This window comes from Brassica napus, chromosome C3 (genome assembly GCF_020379485.1).
Source record: "Brassica napus cultivar Da-Ae chromosome C3, Da-Ae, whole genome shotgun sequence".
Classification (NCBI taxonomy): Eukaryota; Viridiplantae; Streptophyta; class Magnoliopsida; order Brassicales; family Brassicaceae; genus Brassica; species Brassica napus.
Window position 1 is genome coordinate 21,290,388 of NC_063446.1, and position 20,954 is coordinate 21,311,341.

At 35.0% G+C, this 20,954-nt stretch overlaps 2 protein-coding genes, 1 long non-coding RNA gene and 1 pseudogene across 3 annotated transcripts; 1 reads left to right on the top strand and 3 right to left on the bottom strand.

The window, feature by feature from the left end:
• The first annotated feature begins 1,308 nt into the window (after positions 1 to 1,308).
• LOC106431500 lies at positions 1,309 to 5,181 on the top strand. Its single transcript, XR_007320718.1, has 2 exons — positions 1,309 to 4,207; positions 4,298 to 5,181. It is a non-coding gene; the product is annotated as an uncharacterized LOC106431500 (long non-coding RNA).
• Positions 5,182 to 6,992: 1,811 nt separating this feature from the next.
• Positions 6,993 to 8,411, bottom strand: LOC106381211 (annotated as a pseudogene).
• Positions 8,412 to 12,833: 4,422 nt separating this feature from the next.
• On the bottom strand, positions 12,834 to 13,307 carry LOC125582971 (cytochrome P450 705A22-like). The gene has a single exon (XM_048749459.1). The coding sequence runs from the start codon at positions 13,305 to 13,307 to the stop codon at positions 12,834 to 12,836; it is 474 nt and encodes a 157-aa protein (XP_048605416.1).
• A 4,021-nt stretch (positions 13,308 to 17,328) lies between these two features.
• Positions 17,329 to 19,432, bottom strand: LOC106431490 (cytochrome P450 705A22-like). The gene is made up of 2 exons (XM_048751045.1): positions 18,496 to 19,432; positions 17,329 to 18,055 (listed from the first exon to the last, which is right to left on the bottom strand). The coding sequence occupies exons 1-2, from the start codon at positions 19,414 to 19,416 to the stop codon at positions 17,423 to 17,425; spliced, it is 1,554 nt and encodes a 517-aa protein (XP_048607002.1). The 5' UTR covers positions 19,417 to 19,432; the 3' UTR covers positions 17,329 to 17,422.
• Positions 19,433 to 20,954: the final 1,522 nt, after the last annotated feature.

Consider the following 20,954-nt stretch of genomic DNA (forward strand, 5'->3'; position numbering starts at 1 on the left):
TATAAACATAAATCCACAACTGTGTAAAAATAAAATATATAGTTATATAGTTGAATAAGAGACAAACGATATAAAATAAAGTAAGAGAATAAATAAAACTACATAACTTCAAATTAAACAAATAAATCAACAATTCTACACCATCAAAATAAAAACAGAATAAAACTTCAAATACACAATCTTCTTAATCATAAAGAAAAATTTAGTTGATTGTAATGATAATAAAACAGAATAAAAAATAACAAACAATAAAATAATGATTCATACTCTTATAGAAAAAAAAACATTTGAAAATAAAAAAAATATTAAACAAAAATTAAAAATATGTATTCTAACTATTTAAATTATCATCCCGCCCGTAGGGCGGGCCGGCCCTATTATATATATATATATATCGATGGTCCTTGTGTGTAGGTTAAATAGAAAATCCTAACTGATTTATTGTCAAACGTGATTAACACGTTTTGTATAAGGAATATATGTATTCTGAAGTTATTAATAAACATTCTTTTAGTTTTAATAGCTCAACTTATTTGGTTAGTTCCGATTAGATTTTTAGATTTGTATCATAAAAGGAATATTCATATATTTAGAGTTGCTTACAAATAGGCATGTGGAATATGAAAAACCGAGTTAATTGTAATTAATGAAAAAAATCGACTCATTTCCAATTATTTGATAGTGTATATTGAGAAGGAATATTCCATAAATTAGGTAAGTGCATATCTATATTATTTCAAAGATTGATACCGGAGGTGATTGCTTAAACATAGGATCTGTTATGGATTATCATTGATTTTAGTATTGTTTTTGAAAAACAGAGTTTCAGATTATGTAGTTGGTGATTATCGGTTCAAATGTAATATCAATGTTCTAAAAATCGCTAGGCGGTAACTAGGAGCTTTATAGAGGACTAGCGCCTAGGCGGATTATTCGGGGCCTAGGCGAGGCTTAGGCGTTAGAAAATTATTGATTTATTTTATATATTTTATACATTTGTATAACATATTTTAGTTTTAAGTTTAATTATAAAATTATTGTGATGAGTTATCAAAATTAGATATACAAAACAGAAGAAAATAGACAAATTTGTAGATTTGTAATAATATTATTGCTTTATTTAACATATATAGACAATTTTAGATCGATTTTAACCAATTTTAACTGATTTAGAACAGTTTAAACAAATTTGAATCATATAAATCGGTATAAATCGGATTTTAAAAAAATCATTTCGGATAGGACCGAGTTGCTACCTAGGCGGGGGCCTAGGCGCCGCCTAGACCGATTTTTAGATCCCTGTGTAATATATACACTTAGGTTTAGGTCTGGTAATATTTTACAGCAAACCGGGATCAAATTCCATTACATAAACAAACTTTAGGCTGAAACTTAAACAATTTATTGATTTATTGGTGGTTATGTGAACAATTGACTCGAGTTGGTTTATTATATATGTAAACATGGTTTTATGTAACAATTGAAGATGTAATCAAAGTTGTCGGACCAACTGAAACCGAGGTTCGGTTTGGTAAGGAGAGGTGTAATTGTCGTTTTCTAAATATGGATATATTAAGTTATATGTATTTGGTTTAGCTTGGTTTTATGTAACGATTGAAGATGTAACCAAAGCAATCGATTTTGTATGGTTTATAGCTAAATGACAAAAAGCGCAGTTGCATTTTTTTGTAATTATTGTGGAAAACTCAGGGCTAAATATTATTTATACTCCTGTTTTAATAGTTTATTAGATATAAATTATATATATGGGCCTAAAAAAGATATAAGTCAAATGAGTTAGACTCTAATCTTTCAATTATCTTAAGGCAAAACTAAAAAGGTAATATAATAGGTAGTCGATTAATTGTGGGGTTTACTCACTAAATATTCATTTAAACGTGATCCTATTTATTGGTTGTCGATTAATTGTAGTGTTTATTCACATAATATTCATCTAAACAATTGCAATCTAAATTTTTTGCTCACAGAATATTGCAAATCTTAAATCAATTGCTATAGGGTGTTAAGGTTTTGGACCTTTTGGTATATATATATTGTCAACAGGTTTTGGTATATAATCTTCCATTTCAAAATAAACTAGAGAGGACGGGTATATTATTTGTTTTGTATATATTATTTAAAATTAAAATTATATATTTGTTTCTTTCCTTGTAATATATATGTATTTTTTGTAATCATACTTGTGTTTTTATCAACAAACGTATTTGCGTAATTTAAAAAATGATTAGTAAAGTATTTGTATAATTGTATTGAATTTATTATATTGTTAAATTATACATTTGTGCCATAGCCTTTAACACGTTAATATGGTACTTTATTTTCAAACTGTTATTTTGTTAAAAAATAACAAAATATTGTTACAGTTTTGTTTAGTAAAAAAATAGTAATTAAATAGATTGATTAAATAAATAAAATAAAAATAAAAATTAAACATGATTTAATTTCGTATATAATTATAATTACATTATTATTACACATAATAATTTGTATACCAATTATAAATGAATTATGTAAATCAAAGTCCATGGCCCAATTTTAATAATTTTTGTAAATTAAATGTTTATGGCCCAAATATATTGATGCAATTAGGTGAGAACTGATGTGGTGGTTATTAGGTTAACTGATGCGGTGGTTATCGCATAAAGTTTGTATTTTTCTTATATACAGTTATCATATCAAAAGGTAGGTATCATGGAAAATATTTGTTGGACTCAACTAACATCAATAGGTCACACTTGTGTTTTAATAGAATAGATATTTATTCTATATTTTATGGAATCTGTCTATAGCATGGTTAGGAGGCAATAATATAGTTTGTTTATAACAATTCATCTAAGCAAATTTTATAGAAGTTGGTCTAAAAAAAAACCACTCACGAAAAAAGTCACGAATTATGTTTTAAATTTTTAATTGATAAGATGCTATCCTTTCAAGGTTTTACCGAAATGTTTTACAACTAACTTTTATAATACAAGTAAACTTGTTTCCACTAATTAATACAACAAATATTTACTTTTTTTAAGTGTATTTGTAGCTTTGAATACAAGGATTCATCCTTTTTATTCTGGTATGTAGGCATTTCGAAGGTGGCTTAAAAGGAAAGGCGGTAATTGTTTGACCAAAAAACGGTGTATTTGCTGGTGATGTTTGTTGGAATCATATAATAAAGAATCTAAAGTTAAGTATTAGATTCTTGAGGTTTTGGAGAAATCTTCGTAGAATCAATATGAGAAAAAGAACATCCAAAGCTCTTTATTGATCAAAGATTGCATTACAAGAATGATTTCTACTGTAAAGTGAATCAAAAAATGTATAAAATCCTTATAGGATGTGTTCTAGATCTAGATGAAAAAAATAGTCATTTCTAATAAGGAGATAACTTCTTATAGAAGAAAGATATCTAGGGTTTCCTAACAAATTTGACCTAATTCATTGTTTTAATGGACTTTGAGGGATGATGTAAATACGAAAGTCTACAACTCCATGTGGTTTGCCCATTTCTACTTCGATTACGGGCTACTTATTGAGTGACAGTTTCAAGAACCGGCCCTCAAATGGTTTTACAAGCCAAGATGTAGTGGCGTTGTGCCCAGATAACAAGCAGGCTATGTACTGCCATCTTCTTTGCGGTCTTTGCCTGAGTGACGAAGTTGTGAATGTGTCTGCTACCTTTGCTTCCTCTTTGCTTGGTGCAATCACTTTTCTTGAAAGTCACTGGAAAGGAATGTGTAGCAATATCGATCTGGTCATCTTAGCGAGTGGATCACCGACCTTGGTTGCAGAGACGCTGTTACTAACATCCTAAGAGGATGTAACTCAGAATTAGCAGATCGAATTGAAGAAGAATGCAACAAAAAATCTTGGGAAGGTATAATCACACGTCTTTGGCCTAAAGTAAAATTCATTCAAAGCATTGTTACAGGACAAAATTCTCAATGCATTCCAATGTTAGAGTTTTACTCCAACAAAGTGCCTTTGATCTCCACGGTCTATGGATCTTCTGAAACAATATTTGGTATAAATATGAATCCCTTCTGCAAACCACAAGATATATCTTATTCTTGTATTCCCACCATATCTTACTTTGAGTTCATACTTGCTGACGAGGGAAACAAAGGTGAAATTGTTGATCTTGTGAATGTCAAGATTGGGTCCTACTATGAGCCCGTGATCACAAATTATTACGGTGAGTTGTATATGTGGGTATTCATATAGTAAATATTTATCTCTAATAATAAACTATTTTCTTTTTTTTTCTTATGTTGTTATATATTAGGCTTGCACAGATATAGAATGGGAGATATTCTACAAGTATCTGGATTTTACAACAGTGCACCTCAATTTAGGTTCGTTCGCAGGAAAAGTATGGTTCTAAGCGTCAACCTCGAAGTGACAACTGAAGAAGCATTTTAACGGGGTTAAATAATGCAACACTTGTTCTTAAGAATTCAGATTTAGGATTGATGGGATTCACGTGCTATGCTGATATCTCCACTCTTCCAGGTCACTACATTTTTTACTGGGAACTCAAAGCCAAAACCATCAGTGATATTGTTGAACTTGATAACAAAGTATTGGTGGAATGTTGTTGTGTAATGGAGGAATCATTATGTGCTCTTTATCGAGAGATGAGGAGTAAAGATGGGTCTATAGGAGCTCTAGAGATTAGGGTTGTGAAACAGGGAACATTTAATTCGCTTATGGAGCTTGCCATCTCTCAAGGTGCCATCTCGCTTCCCCATCTCAGTACAAGACTCCTATTTGCATCAACTCTTCTGAAGCCTTAGCTGTTCTTGAAAGCAATGTCCTAGCTTGCTTTTTCAGTGATAAGTCCCCAACTAATCTCTGATCAGATATGGTCTATGTGGATTATGATAACCCACGAAAACAATTGGATCATATAGTTAAGAATAATGAAGGGACAAAGCTGTTTGATGAGATGAGTTTTGTGTTTATTAAGTGTGTGGTTTGTGTACTGTCTTCCTTTTAAATCACTAGGGTACCTGTTGTTTCGCGCCAGTTTGTTTGCAGTTCGTATTCTACGTATTTGGGTTGGTTGCCATTTGTATACTACATATTTCGTTTGTTTGAAATTTGTATTCTATGTATTTGTTTTGAGAGTATTTAAGATTGAAGACTTCACAATTTCTTGTTTGTTTATTGTGTCTGTGGAAAGTAATATCAACCCTGAAACCCCGCTTAAACGGAGAATACATGTAATATAAATTGATACTTGAAATCAATGTGATGAGAATTATTTTAACGACACCAAAAGAACAAACGATAGTTTTGAAATATTCAAATTCAGATATAAATATATTTGGTACATCTACAAATGCATTAAATTGTCGCGTATAAATAATTGGGTAGAGATATAAGCAGAGGAGGCCGACAATTTTCTCTGAATCCGAATCGTCTAGATCCGTTTTCTATGTTTCAAAAAAAAAATTAAGATCCGTTTTCCATAAGTTTTGAACCTTGATTTGCATATGAACATGTCCACTGAATAAAAAAGGAGACAGAAAAGTCTAAAACATGTAAACAATAAATAATTTAGAAAATAAAAGGACATTAGTTATACAAGAACATAATAATTAAAGAATATATCCAGACGACGCAAATTATATATGCTGAAACATGGAGGTGAAAGTTCAAAGACATACCAAAATAGAAACAATCGTGAATTCAAGCTCTTTCTTGTATATATTAGAAATCTGTTAAATAATCATTTAAGATCTGTTTAATTCAAATTATTTTAAGTCACATACGATTAGAGATGAATCAATTCCTAATCACTCAGTGACACACATGTAAAGTTACACTCACAAAATCTCATTCAAAGAAGAAACCAAAGAAAGAGTAGAGGAAGCCACCCAGAAAAAGTGGGCTTGATATGTGTTATTGGAATGTGAAAGAAGTGAAAGTCAAAGAAGGAAGTTCTTACTTGCGTCTTTTGACAACAATTACACCCACCAACACTTTAAGCTCCTAATATAAATATACATGCTTTTTGTTGCAGAAATTTTTTTTGATTAACAAAAGGGTTAAACCCGGGTCTATTAAAGACACAGACCTAACCCCCGGGTGGAGGTACAGCCCACGGATAGACCCTCTCCTGGGCATTCAAATGAACCGAAAGCATAGTTCATATCCGTGTGGCCAGTGGAAATCGAACCCGGGACCATATCGGGGCCGAAGCTCCCTCAAGTACCACTAAGCTAACCCCGCTGGTTTGTTGCAGAAATTGCATCCCAAAATCCCAAAATGAGAGACAACAAGAGGAGAAGAAAATGAGCACGAGAGAAAATCATTAAAAAAAAATTGTGAAAAAGTTTAATTTTTTAGTATATTTGAGGTCGGTGTGATAGAACTTGTAAAATTTCCTGGATTAATAATAATTTTCTTTGTAGCAGGTCTGGACATAGGCAAGATTAACCGAACTTCATTAACAATTTGTGTGTGTCGTCCTGCTTATATAGGTTCTGGATTCCTGCAAATTTGATACGAGTATTTTTTAACAATTAGTATCAGAGCACCAATTGATATCAGAGCTTGAATTATGTTGACCGGTAATTTTTTTTGCTGAGTTACTAATCATGTGAACAGTAAATAGTAAATTTTGTCGGTGATATCGGTTTGTCAACATAGGTGTCTTAATCCTTGGTGGTTCCAGGGAAGCAAAGACGGTTTGGCGCACAATATCAGAAAATTTGATGGTACAGATTATGCATTTTGGAGAATGTAAAGTTAAGATTATCTGTACAGAGAAAAGCTTTATCAGGCACTGAGCAAGAAGCTAGAGAAGATGGATCAAGATATATACTATCTTAAAATTCCAAATTGGTGTTTCAAAAAAAAATCTTGAAATTTCAAACAAACAAAAAAAAATATAATATATATGTGATGTAGATAAAAGGCATATTTTTAAACATTGAATTGTATACATATATGTAGATAAAATTCCAACAAAATCAAAAATAATAATTTATTCAATATAAACGTACTATCAAATATTTTGAGTTTGTTGTTTTTTTTTTAATTATTATCTTCACGCCAAAAACCACATAATTCTATGAATCTTGGACCATTCGACTTACTTTACTCAACTTTTTAATGGTACACAATTTGTTACTTTAACAAGCCTAAAGACCTTTACTTATAGGTAACCCTCGAGGAATAGGAGTACACTTAAGGGGATGAGCCATTGTCAAGACCATTCCTGAAAGAGTCTCGTCCATGTTAACCTTGTCTCCTTCTATTTTCTAATCGAAACACTGAATCATAATTCCAATCACTGTTCCTAGAAAGATATAAGCTAGATTTGTTCCAGGACATCCTCTCCTTCCGCTACCAAATGGGAGGTACTTGAGTACTTTCTCCTTTGTGGCATCTTCTTGTTCTGATCCTGAAGAAGCTAGAAATCTCTCTGGCTTGAAGTCATCAGGATTTTCCCAGTAATCAGAATCTCTCATCACAGCATAACCATTAACTACAAGTGTTGTCTTTTCATGAACATAGAACCCTCCCATCACACATCCTTCTTGGAGCCTCCTTCCGAAGACAGGGATTGGCGGGTACAATCTTAGCCCTTCGTTGACCACCGCTTGCAAATAAGGTAGGTTTGGTAGGTCTGTTTCCAGAATCAACCTTGATTTCCCTATGACAGAATCGATTTCTTCTCTCATTCTCTCCATAGTGCTAGGGTTGTTAATGATTTCAGCCATTGTCCACTATATTATTTGTTTGGATGTGTCCGTCCCTCCAAGGAAAAGCTCCTGCAAGTTATAAACTCTTTTAAAATACCTATATTTAATAGGGAAATTTTCTTAAAAGATATTAGATTGATTGTTTTTTTTACTAAAAACACACAAGGATTGAAAATGATCAAAAATGTTTTATTAAAAAAGAAAATATAAGTAATTATTTAAATAAATAATAAAATTGTATTTTCAAAAAATTGGAACTATTTTTTTAAATTAGTATTTTAATTTTTAAATACTAATTTTTATAAAAAAAATCCCAGACTCCTTTCAAATAGTTAATTCTAGAGTATAAACGTTTTTTTATATTTAATGAAACTTGATCATTTTAATACTTGTGTGCTATATTTATGATATGGTATCCTAGGTTGTTTTTCTGTTTACCACGAACAAAGCCTTGATCTGGTCCCTGGTGATCTTATACTCTGATTTTTCGTCTCCTTTTGCTTCCAGCAACACGTCCATCAAATTCATACCTTGCTTCTCTGCTACGTTTTCGTGTTCCGCAAGAAACGTCTCCAGCACCTTGTCATATCTTCCGGAAATACCCATTATCTCCTCTTTAAACAGTGAGATTCCAACCTTTTCAAGCGGCTTGCGCAACAAGGTTGTATATAAAACGTTCTTTGTCAAGGAAATAGATTATGTATGTTGTATCGGACGTGAAAAAAACAGATGCGGAAACTGATGAATAAAAACAATGTAACAACGACATATATATTTAACGTGGTTCATTCCTACGGCTACGTCCAAGGGCAGAGAGATCTTATTATTGGAGGCGATATTGAGTTTACAAAGTGCAAGTTTATGGTTATTTCGAATACAAGATATATATAGTAGCATCTTGTATCTAAAACTCTAGACTTTATGGACTCATGGGCCTAAGCCCACGATCAGATGTAACATCTATAATAACTTGATGCAACGCTCCTGATGCAACCGAGTAGGTATGATCTACGTGATGTAACATCCATCGCCTAGATGTAACATCCAGATTCAAGGCATATCAACAAATCTCCACCTTGATTTGAATCCTCCCAATAACAGATGTACCAGATGCACCTTCAAGTGTCAGATGTACCAGATGCGTTTCTCTACGCCAGATGTACAAGATGCACTTTCAAATGCCAGATACACCATTAACGCCAAATGTACCAGATGCGTTCTTCAACGCCAAATGTACCATCGCCCTCTTTGCTTCAGATGTCCCTTCAGACCAGATGTGTTGCTATGACGAACCAGGCGCCCTTTAACGGCCATATGCTCAACTAGAGCCAGACGTTCGTCATCAGCCGGATGTCCCAACGGACCAGATATCTCAACGGACCAGATATCTCAACAGACGTCCTAACTGGCCAGATGTCCCAACGGACCAGATGCTCCAACGGACCAGATGTCCCAACGGACCAGATGCCCCAACAGGCTAGATGTCCCAACAGACCAGACGCCCCAACGAGCCAGATGTCCCAACAGACCAGACGCCCTAACGAGCCAGATGTTCCAACGGACCAGATGCCCCCAATGGGCCAGATGTCCCAACGGACCAGACGCCCCAACGGGCCAGATGTCCCAACGGACCATACGCCCCAACGGGCCAGATGCCCCAACGGGCTATCCCATATACATGGTGAGATGATCATTTGCAGTGCACAAATTACTGATAGGTTCACCTGAAGACATCACGAACCTTGTCAACACCTCATTAATATAGGCCTTTTGTGACAAGAACAACTCCTTCTCCCTATCTCTGAAGATCTCTATCCCTAGAATCTTCTTTGCTGCACCCAAGTCCTTCATCTCAACTTCAAAACCCAGAAGCTCCAGCTTCTCGATGTCACACTTCTCCTCAGCTATCATCATGTCATCCACGTCGAGTACCAAACTTATGAATGTCGCATCCTTAAACTTACTCACGTAGACACACCAATCAAAAGGACTTCTGATGTAGCCCAACTTTATTATAAAGCTGTCGAATCTCTTGTACCATCGTCTGAGAGACTGCTTAAATCCACAAAGTGACTTCTGAAACGTACACACATAGTCATCTTTTCCAGGAACTCGACAACCATTCGGCTGAGTCATGTATATCTCCTCTAGCTCTCCATGAAGAAACACTGTCTTCACATCAAATTGCTCAAGCTCCAAGTCCTGACATGCTACCAGCGCTAGCAACACTCTGATGGAAGTATCTCTAACCACAGGTGAGAACATCTCATTGTAGTCTACTCCCTCTCTCTGACATAACCCTCTTGCAGCAACCCAAGATTTATACTTAACTTCTTCTGCCGATGATGCTTCACCCTTAATCTTGAAGACCCACTTGTATGTAACATCCCTTCTCCCCGATGGTAATGTAACCAGATCCCATGTATGATTCTTCTGATGAGACTCCACGTCTCTCGTTGCAACATGCCGTTTCTCAGACTCGGGACTAGAAACAGCTTCCATGTAGGTGGATGACGCATCCACTTCCTCTGCAACCTGAAGTGTATAACCCACCATATCGTCAAAGCAATATCTCTCTGGTGGCCTGACATCAACCCTTCTTGGTCGATCCTTCGCGATGCTACGCTCTGTAGCATCAAGCAGTTGAGTCTCCGTAGACTCCAACTGAACATCTTCTACACGCTCCTCTTGATTTTCTGTGAGTTCCTGCACATCGATCACTTCTTGATCATCTTGCAGCTCCACCTGTTTATCAGTGCTACCATTTTCTGCTTCTGAACTGGACCCTGAGCTTCTAACCATAGATGTTTCATCAAAGACAACATTCCTGCTTAGAACCACTCGGTTTTCTGATGGAGACCATACCATGTATCCCTTGATTCCATCACCGTAGCCCATAAACACTCTTAAAAAGAAAAATTCAGCAGATCTACCTGACCACACCTCAGAAGGTATCATGCACTCGATGCTTATGTGGGGACCAAAATTTATCAAGTAGCAAGCCGTGTTAACCGCTTCAGCCCAAAACCGCTTCTCCAAACCAGCACTCGAGAGCATGCACTTCGCTCTCTCTAGCGTTATCTGGTTTATCCATTTTGTAACACCATCCCGCTATGGTTTTCTCATGTCTGTAAGATGCTTCACAGATGTTGCATTCTTACAAAACTGTTTAAACTCTTCCGAGCAGAGTTCCAAACCAATATCAGAATGAAGAAGATCTTGCATCGACAGATGTTGCATCCCACGATCACCCATATGTCCAAGCCTCATATGCCATAGCTTAGTCATATCTTCCTCTGGGATCTCTGGCGATGCAACATTTGCTGAACCGGTAACCGTTGTACCCTTCAGCAAATACAAAGTACCGTTCATGAAACCCTTCAGAATCACATCAGAACCCCTGTAGACATTCAAAACTCCATCGCCACCCGAATATTTGAACCCTCTACTGTCCAGAAGACTCACGGATATCAAATTTTTCATCATTGATGGAACATGCCTCACCTTGTTCAATGTGCAGAGTCTACCATCATGTGTCCTGAGCTTGATTGAGCTGATCACTGCAATCTTGCAAACAAAGTCGTTTGCCATCTTAATCTTGCTGTCAAGTACCTCCATGTACTCTGAAAACCACTCTCTCCTCGGTGTCATATGGTAGGATGCTCTTGTGTCAAGAACCCACACATCAGAAGAGTGTGTGTGTCCTTGCACAACAAGAGCAATGTCGTCGTCAGACTTGGTTTCATCCTTGGCTACTGCAACAGACCCAAATTGTTGCTGCTTCATCTTGGGACAGTCTGACTTCCAATGTCCCTTCTCTTTGCAATAGTTACAAATATCATATGGCTTAGGACCTCTTGGAAACGAATTCCTATCTTTCGAAGTCTTTCTTTTCCCATGTCCCTTCACACCACTGATAAACAATCCCGAAGCTTGATTGTCTATCTCTGAGCTGGATGCCTTATGGCGCAATTCCCGACTATGAAGCACCGACCTAACTTCTTCCAGTTTCACTGTATCTTTGCCAACAATGAACGATTGCACGGAGTTCTCGAAGGAGTTCGGCAGAGATACCAACATGATTAGTGTCGCGTCTTCATCCTCCACCTTAACATCGATCTTACGCAGCTCCAGTAATATCGAATTTAACTTGTCAAGGTGATCGCGAAGCTCAATACCTTCTTGCATACGCAAGGCGAAGAGGTGTTGCTTCAGAAGTATCTTATTCGTTAGAGATTTTGTCATGTACAAACTCTCCAACTTCTGCCACAAACTAGCAGCCGTTTTCTCATCCGACACTTCGATGATAATCTCGTCTGCTAGACACAACAAAATTGTTGAGAACGCTTTCTCTTCCAGAGCCTCCAAATCAGCTGCTTCAGATTTCTTCCCTGACAATGGTCCCCAGATGCCTTGTTGCTTCAACAACGCCTGCATCTTAATCTGCCAAAGACTGAAGCTATTTCTCCCATCAAACTTGTCGATCTTCGCGTTTATTCTAGACATCTTCTCACCAGATCACCAACCCCGAGCTCTGATACCAGTTTGTTGTAACGGACGTGAGAAGGAAAAGATGTGGAAATAGATGAATAAAAGTGATGTAACTACGACACGAATATTTAACGTGGTTCACCCCTAGGGGTACGTCTACGGGCAAAGAGAGATCTTATTATTGGAGACGATATTGAGCTTACAAAGTGCAAGTTTAGGGTTACTTCGAACACAAGATATATATAGTAGCATCTTGTATCTAAAATCCTAGACTTTATGGACTCATGGGCCTAAGCCCACGATCAGATGTAACATCCATAATAACTTGACGCAACGCTCCTGATGCAACCGAGTCGGTATGATGTACGTGATGTAACATCCATCGCCTAGATGTAACGTCCAGATTCAAGGCATATCAACATTGTAATCAGTCCCCAGACTCTCTAACCTTCACCATCCTCCTCCGAGCACGTCCTCCCAACTATCATCTTGCATGTGCTGTTGACTGTTGTTAGTGAACATCATCGCTTCTCTACGGATCTCAATGCACTCCTTCTTCCTCGCTTTATCGAGGAGATGAAAGTAGAACCGCTCTAGCTCCTCTGCACGCACGGCTCATAACCGCTCGATTGCGTGTGGTCCAAGAGGCTTTGTGACGAGAAGTTTCTTCATGAACTTCCAGTAATCTCCATGGGGAGCAGAGAAGAATCCAGTTTCCCCGAAAAAGAGGGACTCGTCGATTGGAGGGAGGTCACAGGACGATATATTCACATCATGGGCCTTAAAGATCTCGCTGGCCATTGAGGCGGATGAGACGAGAACAATGGGGAGGTGGAAGATGCGGAGATGGAGGTAAGGTCCATACTTGGATGAGATTTTCTGAAAGCATTTGTGGATTAGAGGAGATAGAAAAAGGTGAAGATGGCCGATGATTGGCAGAGAAGGAGGGCTCGGAGGCGATTCCAAATCAACCTTTGGTTTCTTGAAGAAGAAGAAGCCAAGGAAACAGAGGAGTGAGAAGAAGGATAAGAGGAAAAAAATGAAAGAGTTTTGGAACTCGAAGTTGATCATTGTTGAAACAAGAGTCATTTGTTGATTAAGACTCGATGACACACTGCTTATTATATTGACTAGTAGATACGAACAACAAAAAGACCCGTTTAGGTGAACGTATACAAAAAATAATATAATATTCTAACTTCCCTACACCACTGTAGCTAAATAAGGCCACGGAAAATAATTATGGACCATGTAAGCCAAAAATCTACCGCTCAAAAAGATTAAAAACTAACAGTTAAAAGATGGGTCTAACAGCGTCTTTATCTCTAAAACCCCATTTGGGGTTCTTATTTTTTTTTTCCTGATTTAAAAAAATAAACTAAAAAAGCGTTTTTTATTTTGTGACTTTTAGCAACGTTTATTGTTATTCTGTGGAGTCCATACTGATTTTTTTTTTTTTTTTTTAAAAATCCTCCCCTAAAGATCCCCGATGAAGATGCTTTAAACCGCTAAAGATATCATTACCATATCCACGTGGAACATGAGTTGATCACTTTTCAAAAAGCTTTTTTAAATTAAGATCGGCCTATTTAGAAAAAGGAAAGTAAGGAAATAAAAAGGAAGAAAAGATAAATTAAGATCGGCCTATTCATAAAGCTTTTACCCCAGCCTAGCACGTATATAAACAAGGAAGCATCTAGAGATTAGGGTTGTGCAACAGGGAACGTTTAATTCGCTTATGGAGCTTGCCATCTCTCAAGGTGCTTCCCCATCTCAGTACAAGACTCCTATTTGCATCAACTCTTCTGAAGCCTTAGCTGTTCTTGAAAGCAATGTCCTAGCTTGCTTTTTCAGTGGTAAGTCCCCAACTAATCTCTGATCAGATATGGTCTATGTGGATTATGATAACCCACGAAAACAATTGGATCATATAGTTAAGAATAATAAGGGGACAAATTAAGCTGTTTGATGAGATGAGTTTTGTGTTTATTAAGCGTATGGTTTGTGTAATGTCTTCCTTTTAAATCACTAGGGTACCCGATGTTTCGCGCCAGTTTGTTTGCAGTTCTTATTCTACGTATTTGGGTTGGTTGCCATTCGTATCTCTATCTCTATAATATTATTTGAGAAATCAGTTTCTTATGTGTCGCGCTCACGTTAACTCTCACGATGGTTGATTACACTAATACCCTTAATGAATTTAAAATATTACATTCAAATACTATTACTGATTTTTTATTTAGTTTCCTTTCTGAAAATTTTCAAATAACATATATAATAAAAAAGAAATATTTCTAAAGTTTAAAAAGTAAATTTAAAAACGAAAATATATGTATATATAATATGATTTCATTAAAAAAGAAAGTTCAGAAAATAGTAATATTTCATTTAAAAAAAATATTTATAAATAGCATAAAGTATACTTTTGAAGTAATAAAATAGTTTCTTTATACAGTATCTATATTTTCTTATATGAAAATATATATATATATATATATATATATATATATATATATATATATATATATATGTATATATATATGTGTGTGTATATAATGTGAATACCATAGAAATCAAATACTTACATAATATTTTAAAATAGCATAACACTATATATTTTAACGAGGGAGATATATTATATTTTATCATTATTAAAATTATATGTTTTCCTAATATATAATTTGCTTTTAATTTTTAATTTTTGTAGAACTTAATATATAATCAAAATACCAAAGAAAGTCTGAATTCTCATTTTAATATTATTTAAAATAAATTTCAATTTACCATTCAATAAATCTAAGACATAAAATTATTTAGAATTTAGAAAATATTTTAATTATTGTAAATATTTATTATGTGTTCATGAACTTCCAAAAATGTATGAGTTACTTATGTATGTACATATATATATGCATGAGACTTTAGAGTATTATCGTTATATTAATTTATGTAATTTGGAATCAAACACTTTAGTTTATTTTTTATTTTATTCTAAACACAATATATCTTAAGGTATACATAAGTTTCCTAAAATATATTTACATATTTAAGATAACAACCAACCTAAATGCAAATTAGAAAATTAATGAAAATTTTAATATATTTAGAATAAAACATTTAATAGTTGAATTTAGAAAAATATATGCAATCGAATATACTCAAATGATAACTAAATCGACTATAAAAGTAACTCGACTAGATATAACATATCTAAAATAATATGTCTAACTAAAGTAATATAATATTATTAATATAAATTATGCAGATAAATTATAAATTAATTTAAAATTAAAAATAAATAGCAATCAATTATTATAATATATTTACTTTATAAATATTTATATCCGTGCATGAGCACGAGAAAATCACTTAGTTTTACATATTTCGTTTGTTTGAAATTTGCATTCTATATATTTGTTTTGAGAGTATTTAAGATTCAAGACTTCACAAATTCTTTGTTTGTTTATTGTGTCTGTGGAAAGTAATATCAACCCTGAAGCCCCGCTTAAACGGAGAATACATGTAATATAAATTGATACTTGAAATCAATGTGATGAGAATTATTGTAACGACATCAAAAGAACAAACGATAGTTTTGAAATATTCAAATTCAGATATAATATATTTGGTACATCTACAAATGCATTAAATTGTCGCGTATAAATAATTGGGTAGAGATATAAGCAGAGGAGGCCGACAATTTTCTCTGAATCCGAGTCGTCTAGATCCGTTTTCTATGTTTCAAAAAAAAAATTAAGATCCGTTTTCCATAAGTTTTGAACCTTGATTTGCATATGAACATGTCCACTGAATAAAAAAGGAGACAGAAAAGTCTAAAACATGTAAACAATAAATAATTTAGAAAATAAAAGGACATTAGTTATACAAGAACATAATAATTAAAGAATATATCCAGACGACGTAAATTATATATGCTGAAACATGGAGGTGAAAGTTCAAAGACATACCAAAATAGAAACAATAGTGAATTCAAGCTATATTAGAAATCTGTTAAATAATCATTTTAAGGTCTGTTCAATTCAAATTATTTTAAGTCACATACGATTAGAGATGAATCAGTTCCTAATCACTCAGTGACACACATGTAGAGTTACACTCACAAAATCTCATTCAAAGAAGAAACCAAAGAAAGAGTAGAGGAAGCCACCTCAGAAAAAGTGGGCTTGATATGTGTTATTGGAATGTGAAAGAAGTGAAAGTCAAAGAAGGAAGTTCTTACTTGTGTCTTTTGGCAACAATTACACCCACCAACACTTTAAGCTCCTAATATAAATATACATGCTTTTTGTTGCATAAATTGCATCCCAAAATTCCAAAATGAGAGACAACAAGAGGAGAAGAAAGTGAACGAGAGAGAAAATCATAAAAAATGAAAAAAGTTTAATTTTTAGTATATTTGAAGTATGGTGTGATAGAACTTGTAAGATTTCCTGGATTAATAATAATTTTCTTTGTAACAGGTCTAGACGTAGGCAAGCAAGATTGGCCGAACTTCGTTAACAATTTGTGTGTGTCATCCGGCTTCCATAGGCTCTAGATTCCTGCAAATTTGATCCGAGTATTTTCTAACAATTAGTATCAGAGCACCAACTAGTATGAGAGCTTGAATTATGTTGACTAGTAATTTTTTTGCTGAGTTACTAATCACGTGAATAGTACATAGTAAATTTTGTCAGTCGGTTTGTCGACATAAGTGTCTTAATTCGTGGTTCCAGAAAGCATGGGAAGCAAAAGCGGTTCGGCGCACAATATCAGAAAATTTGATGATACAGATTATGCATTTTGGAGAATGCAAAGTGAAAATTATATGTACGGAAAAAAGCTTTATCAAGCACTGAGCAAGAAGATTGAGAAGATGGATCAGGATATATACTATCTTAAAATTCCAAATTGGTGTTTCAAAAAAATAATCTTGAAATTTCAAACAAACAAAAAATATATAATATATATGTGATGTAGATAAAATGCATATTTTTAAACATTGAATAGTATACATGTATCTAAATAAAATTCCAACAAAATCAAAAATAATAATTTATTCAATATAAACGTACTATCAAATATTTTGATTTTTTTTTTAATTATTATCTTCACGCTGAAAACCACATAATTTTATTAATCTTGGACCATTCGACTTACTTTACTCAACTTTTTAATGGTACACAATTTGTTACTTTAACAAGCTAAAGACCTTTACTTATAGGTAACCCTCGAGAAATAGGAGTACACTTAAGGGGATAAGCCATTGTCAAGACCATTCCCGAAAGCGTCTCGTCCATGTTAACCTTGTCTCCTTCTATTTTCCAATCGAAACACTGAATCATCATTCCAATCGCTGTTCCTAGAAAGATATAAGCTAGATTTGTTCCAGGACATCCTCTCCTTCCGCTACCAAAAGGAAGGTACTTGAGTACTTTCTCCTTTGTGGCATCTTCTTGTTCTGATCCTGAAGAAGCTAGAAATCTCTCTGGCTTGAAGTCATCAGGATTTTCCCAGTAATCCGAATCTCTCATCACAGCATAACCATTAACTACAAGTGTTGTCTTCTCAGGAACATAGAACCCTCCCATCACACATCCTTCTTGGAGCCTCCTTCCGAAGACAGGGATTGGCGGATACAATCTTAGCCCTTCTTTGACCACCGCTTGCAAATAAGGCAGTTTTGGTAGGTCTGTTTCATGAATCAACCTTGATTTCCCTACGACGGAATCGATTTCTTCTCTCGCTCTCTCCATAGTTCTAGGGTTGTTAATGATTTCTGCCATTGTCCACTGTATTGTTTGCTTGGATGTGTCCGTGCCTCCAAGGAAAAGCTCCTGCAAGTCATAAACTCTTTTAAAGTACCTATATTTAATAGGGCAATTTTCTTAAAAGATATTAAATTGATTTTTTTTTTTACTAAAAAAACACAAAAGGATGAAAATGATCAAAAATGTTTCATTAAAAAAGTAAATATAAGTAATTATTTAAATAAATAATAAATTTGTATTTTCAAAAACTACGTTTTTCAATTCTAACTTTTTTTTTTAATTTGCTTTTTCAAAATTTTATTTTAAAATCCTCAAAATAAATTTGGAAACATTTTTTAAATCAGTATTTTAATTTTTAAATACTATTTTTTTAAAAAATCCCAGACTCCTTTCAAATAGTTAATTCTAGAGTATAAACTTTTTTATATATTTAATGAAACTTGATCATTTTAATACTTGTGTGCTATATTTATGATATGGTATCCTAGGTTGCTTTTTTTGTTTACCACGAACAAAGCCTTGATCTGGTCCCTGGTGATCTTATACTCTGCTTTTTCGTCTCCTTTTGCTTCCAACAACACGTCCATCAAATTCATACCTTGCTTCTCTGCTACGTTTTCGTGTTCCGCAAGAAACGTCTCCAGCACCTTGTCATATCTTCCGGAAATACCCATTATCTCCTCTTTAAACAATGAGATTCCAAGCTTTTCAAGTGGCTTGCGCAGCAAGGTTGTAAACAAAACCTTCTTTGTCAAGGAAATAGATTCTGTAATCAGTCCCCAGACTCTCTCACCTTCACCATCCTCCTCCGAGCACGTCCTCCCAACTATCATCTTGCAGGTGCTGTTGTTAGTGAATATCATCGCTTCTCTACGGATCTCAACGCACTCCTTCTTCCTCGCTTTCTCGAGCAGACGAAAGTAAAACCGCTCTAGCTCCTCTGCACGCACGGCTCGTAACCGCTCGATTGCGTGTGGTCCAAGTAGCTTTGTGATGAGAAGTTTCTTCATGAACTTCCAGTAATCTCCATGGGGAGCGGAGAAGAATCCAGTTTCCCCGAAAAAGAGGGACTCGTCGATTGGAGGGAGGCCACGGGACGATATATTCACGTCATGGACCTTAAAGATCTCGCTGGCCATTGAGGCTGATGAGACGAGAACAATGGGGAGGTGGAAGATGCGGAGATGGAGGTAAGGTCCATACTTGGATGAGATTCTCTGAAAGCACTTGTGGATTAGAGGAGATAGAAAAAGGTGAAGATGGCCGATGATTGGCAGAGAAGGAGGGCTCGGAGGCGATTCCAAATCAACCTTTCGTTTCTTGAAGAAAAAGAAGCCAAGGAAACAGAGGAGGGAGAAGAAGGATAAGAGGAACAAAATGAAAGAGTTTTGGAACTCGAAGTTGATCATTGTTGAAACAAGAGGCATTTGTTAATTAAGACTCGATGACACCCTGCTTATTATATAGACCAGTAGATACGAACATTTGTTGATTAAGACCCGAACCCGATCCGAAGTATAAAATAACCCGAACGGGTTCTGTACCTCTTCATCCGAAAACCCGAAGCACCCGACCCGAACCCGAACGGGTACCCGAACACCTAGATCTAAACAAAGGTACAAAAAGACCCGTTTAGGTAAGCATTTATAAAACGTATACAAAAAATAATAATATATTCTAACTTCCCTACGCCACTCATTCGCCAGCGTGTAGCTAAATAAGGCCACGAAAATAATTATGGACCATGTAAACCAAAAATCTACCGCTCAAAAAGATTAAAAACTAACGGTTAAAATATGGGGCTAAAGATATCATATCCATGTGGAAGATGAGTTTATCACTTTTCATAAAGCTTTTTAAAATTAAGATCGGCCTATTTAGAAAAAGGAAAGTAGGGAAATAAAAAGAAAGAAAAGAGAAATTAAGATCGGCGTATTCATAAAACTTTTACCCCAGCCTAGCACGTACATAAACAAGGAAGCATCTTAAGACAAAAATACATATACAACTTTTTACCAAAAATGTCGAGAAAACCAAATTCTCTCAGAACTATGCCATTTTGCAACTTAATTCTCTTGTAAGCTAACTACGATTGGCTTGCTCCATTTTTGAATATTACATAGGCAATCATCTACAAAGTTTTATATGTATTTTCTCATAAGCTTATCCGTCCTTAATATTGATACTACTGGACGCCCAAATTGCTTCATCATTTTTCTTTTTTTTATTTGAAATACCAACTTTTCTTCTCCCCTTTTTATGTGAACGCTACAATTCTCACAACCAATGTTAGCTCGAAAATGAGCCAACAAGTCCATTCCAAGAATTTTGTTGTACCATTTATCTGGTAATACGATCAATCTACCCAAGATATCCACGTCCTCCACCATATTGACACATCTTGATAAATGATATCCGTCTTAAAAATCATCGTCTGCTGTATGATCCAATCTGATGCCTTCTCAAATCTAATCTTAGACATCAAATGGTAGACGATATCCTGACACACAAAGGAATGCGACATCAATAGTGTGGGCGTCACCACCCCGCCACTAACTGCTTCCCGCAGACCTAACCTTTCTTTCATATAATCATGCAGTGTTCAATACCTGAATTTTCCTAAATTAGCTTTATTTGTGGTCCCATTTTTTCCATACTTATACTCTGATCTTCGTATGTTTGGTTTACCGTCATTTAGCCTGATTTTGAATCGTTTCAAATTCTCATTGAACACTTCTACACTTAGTCTAAATCCAACTTATTCATCTCAATTTTCATGACTACAAGTGTTTTCACACTTTGAATAAATTCGTCGAAGAATAAAACCTTCCATGATCATTAGTTATTGATAAGTATAACGTGGTCATTAGTTAGGAAGAAGGAAAAATATATTACCTTGAAGAACTTGTTGTGACTAGTTAGGAAGAAGGAAAAAACTGAGATGACAACAACAGACGTGAACGTG

Excerpts from the sequence above, each read along its gene's own strand:
- LOC125582971 (XM_048749459.1), bottom strand. The coding sequence starts at position 13,307 with ATGACTCTTGTTTCAACAATGATCAACTTCGAGTTCCAAAACTCTTTC.
- LOC106431490 (XM_048751045.1), bottom strand. The coding sequence starts at position 19,416 with ATGCCTCTTGTTTCAACAATGATCAACTTCGAGTTCCAAAACTCTTTC. Across the intron at positions 18,056-18,495 it reads AGATCAAGGCTTTGTTCGTG|GAGCTTTTCCTTGGAGGCAC; the intron begins GTAAACAAAAAA and ends TATGACTTGCAG.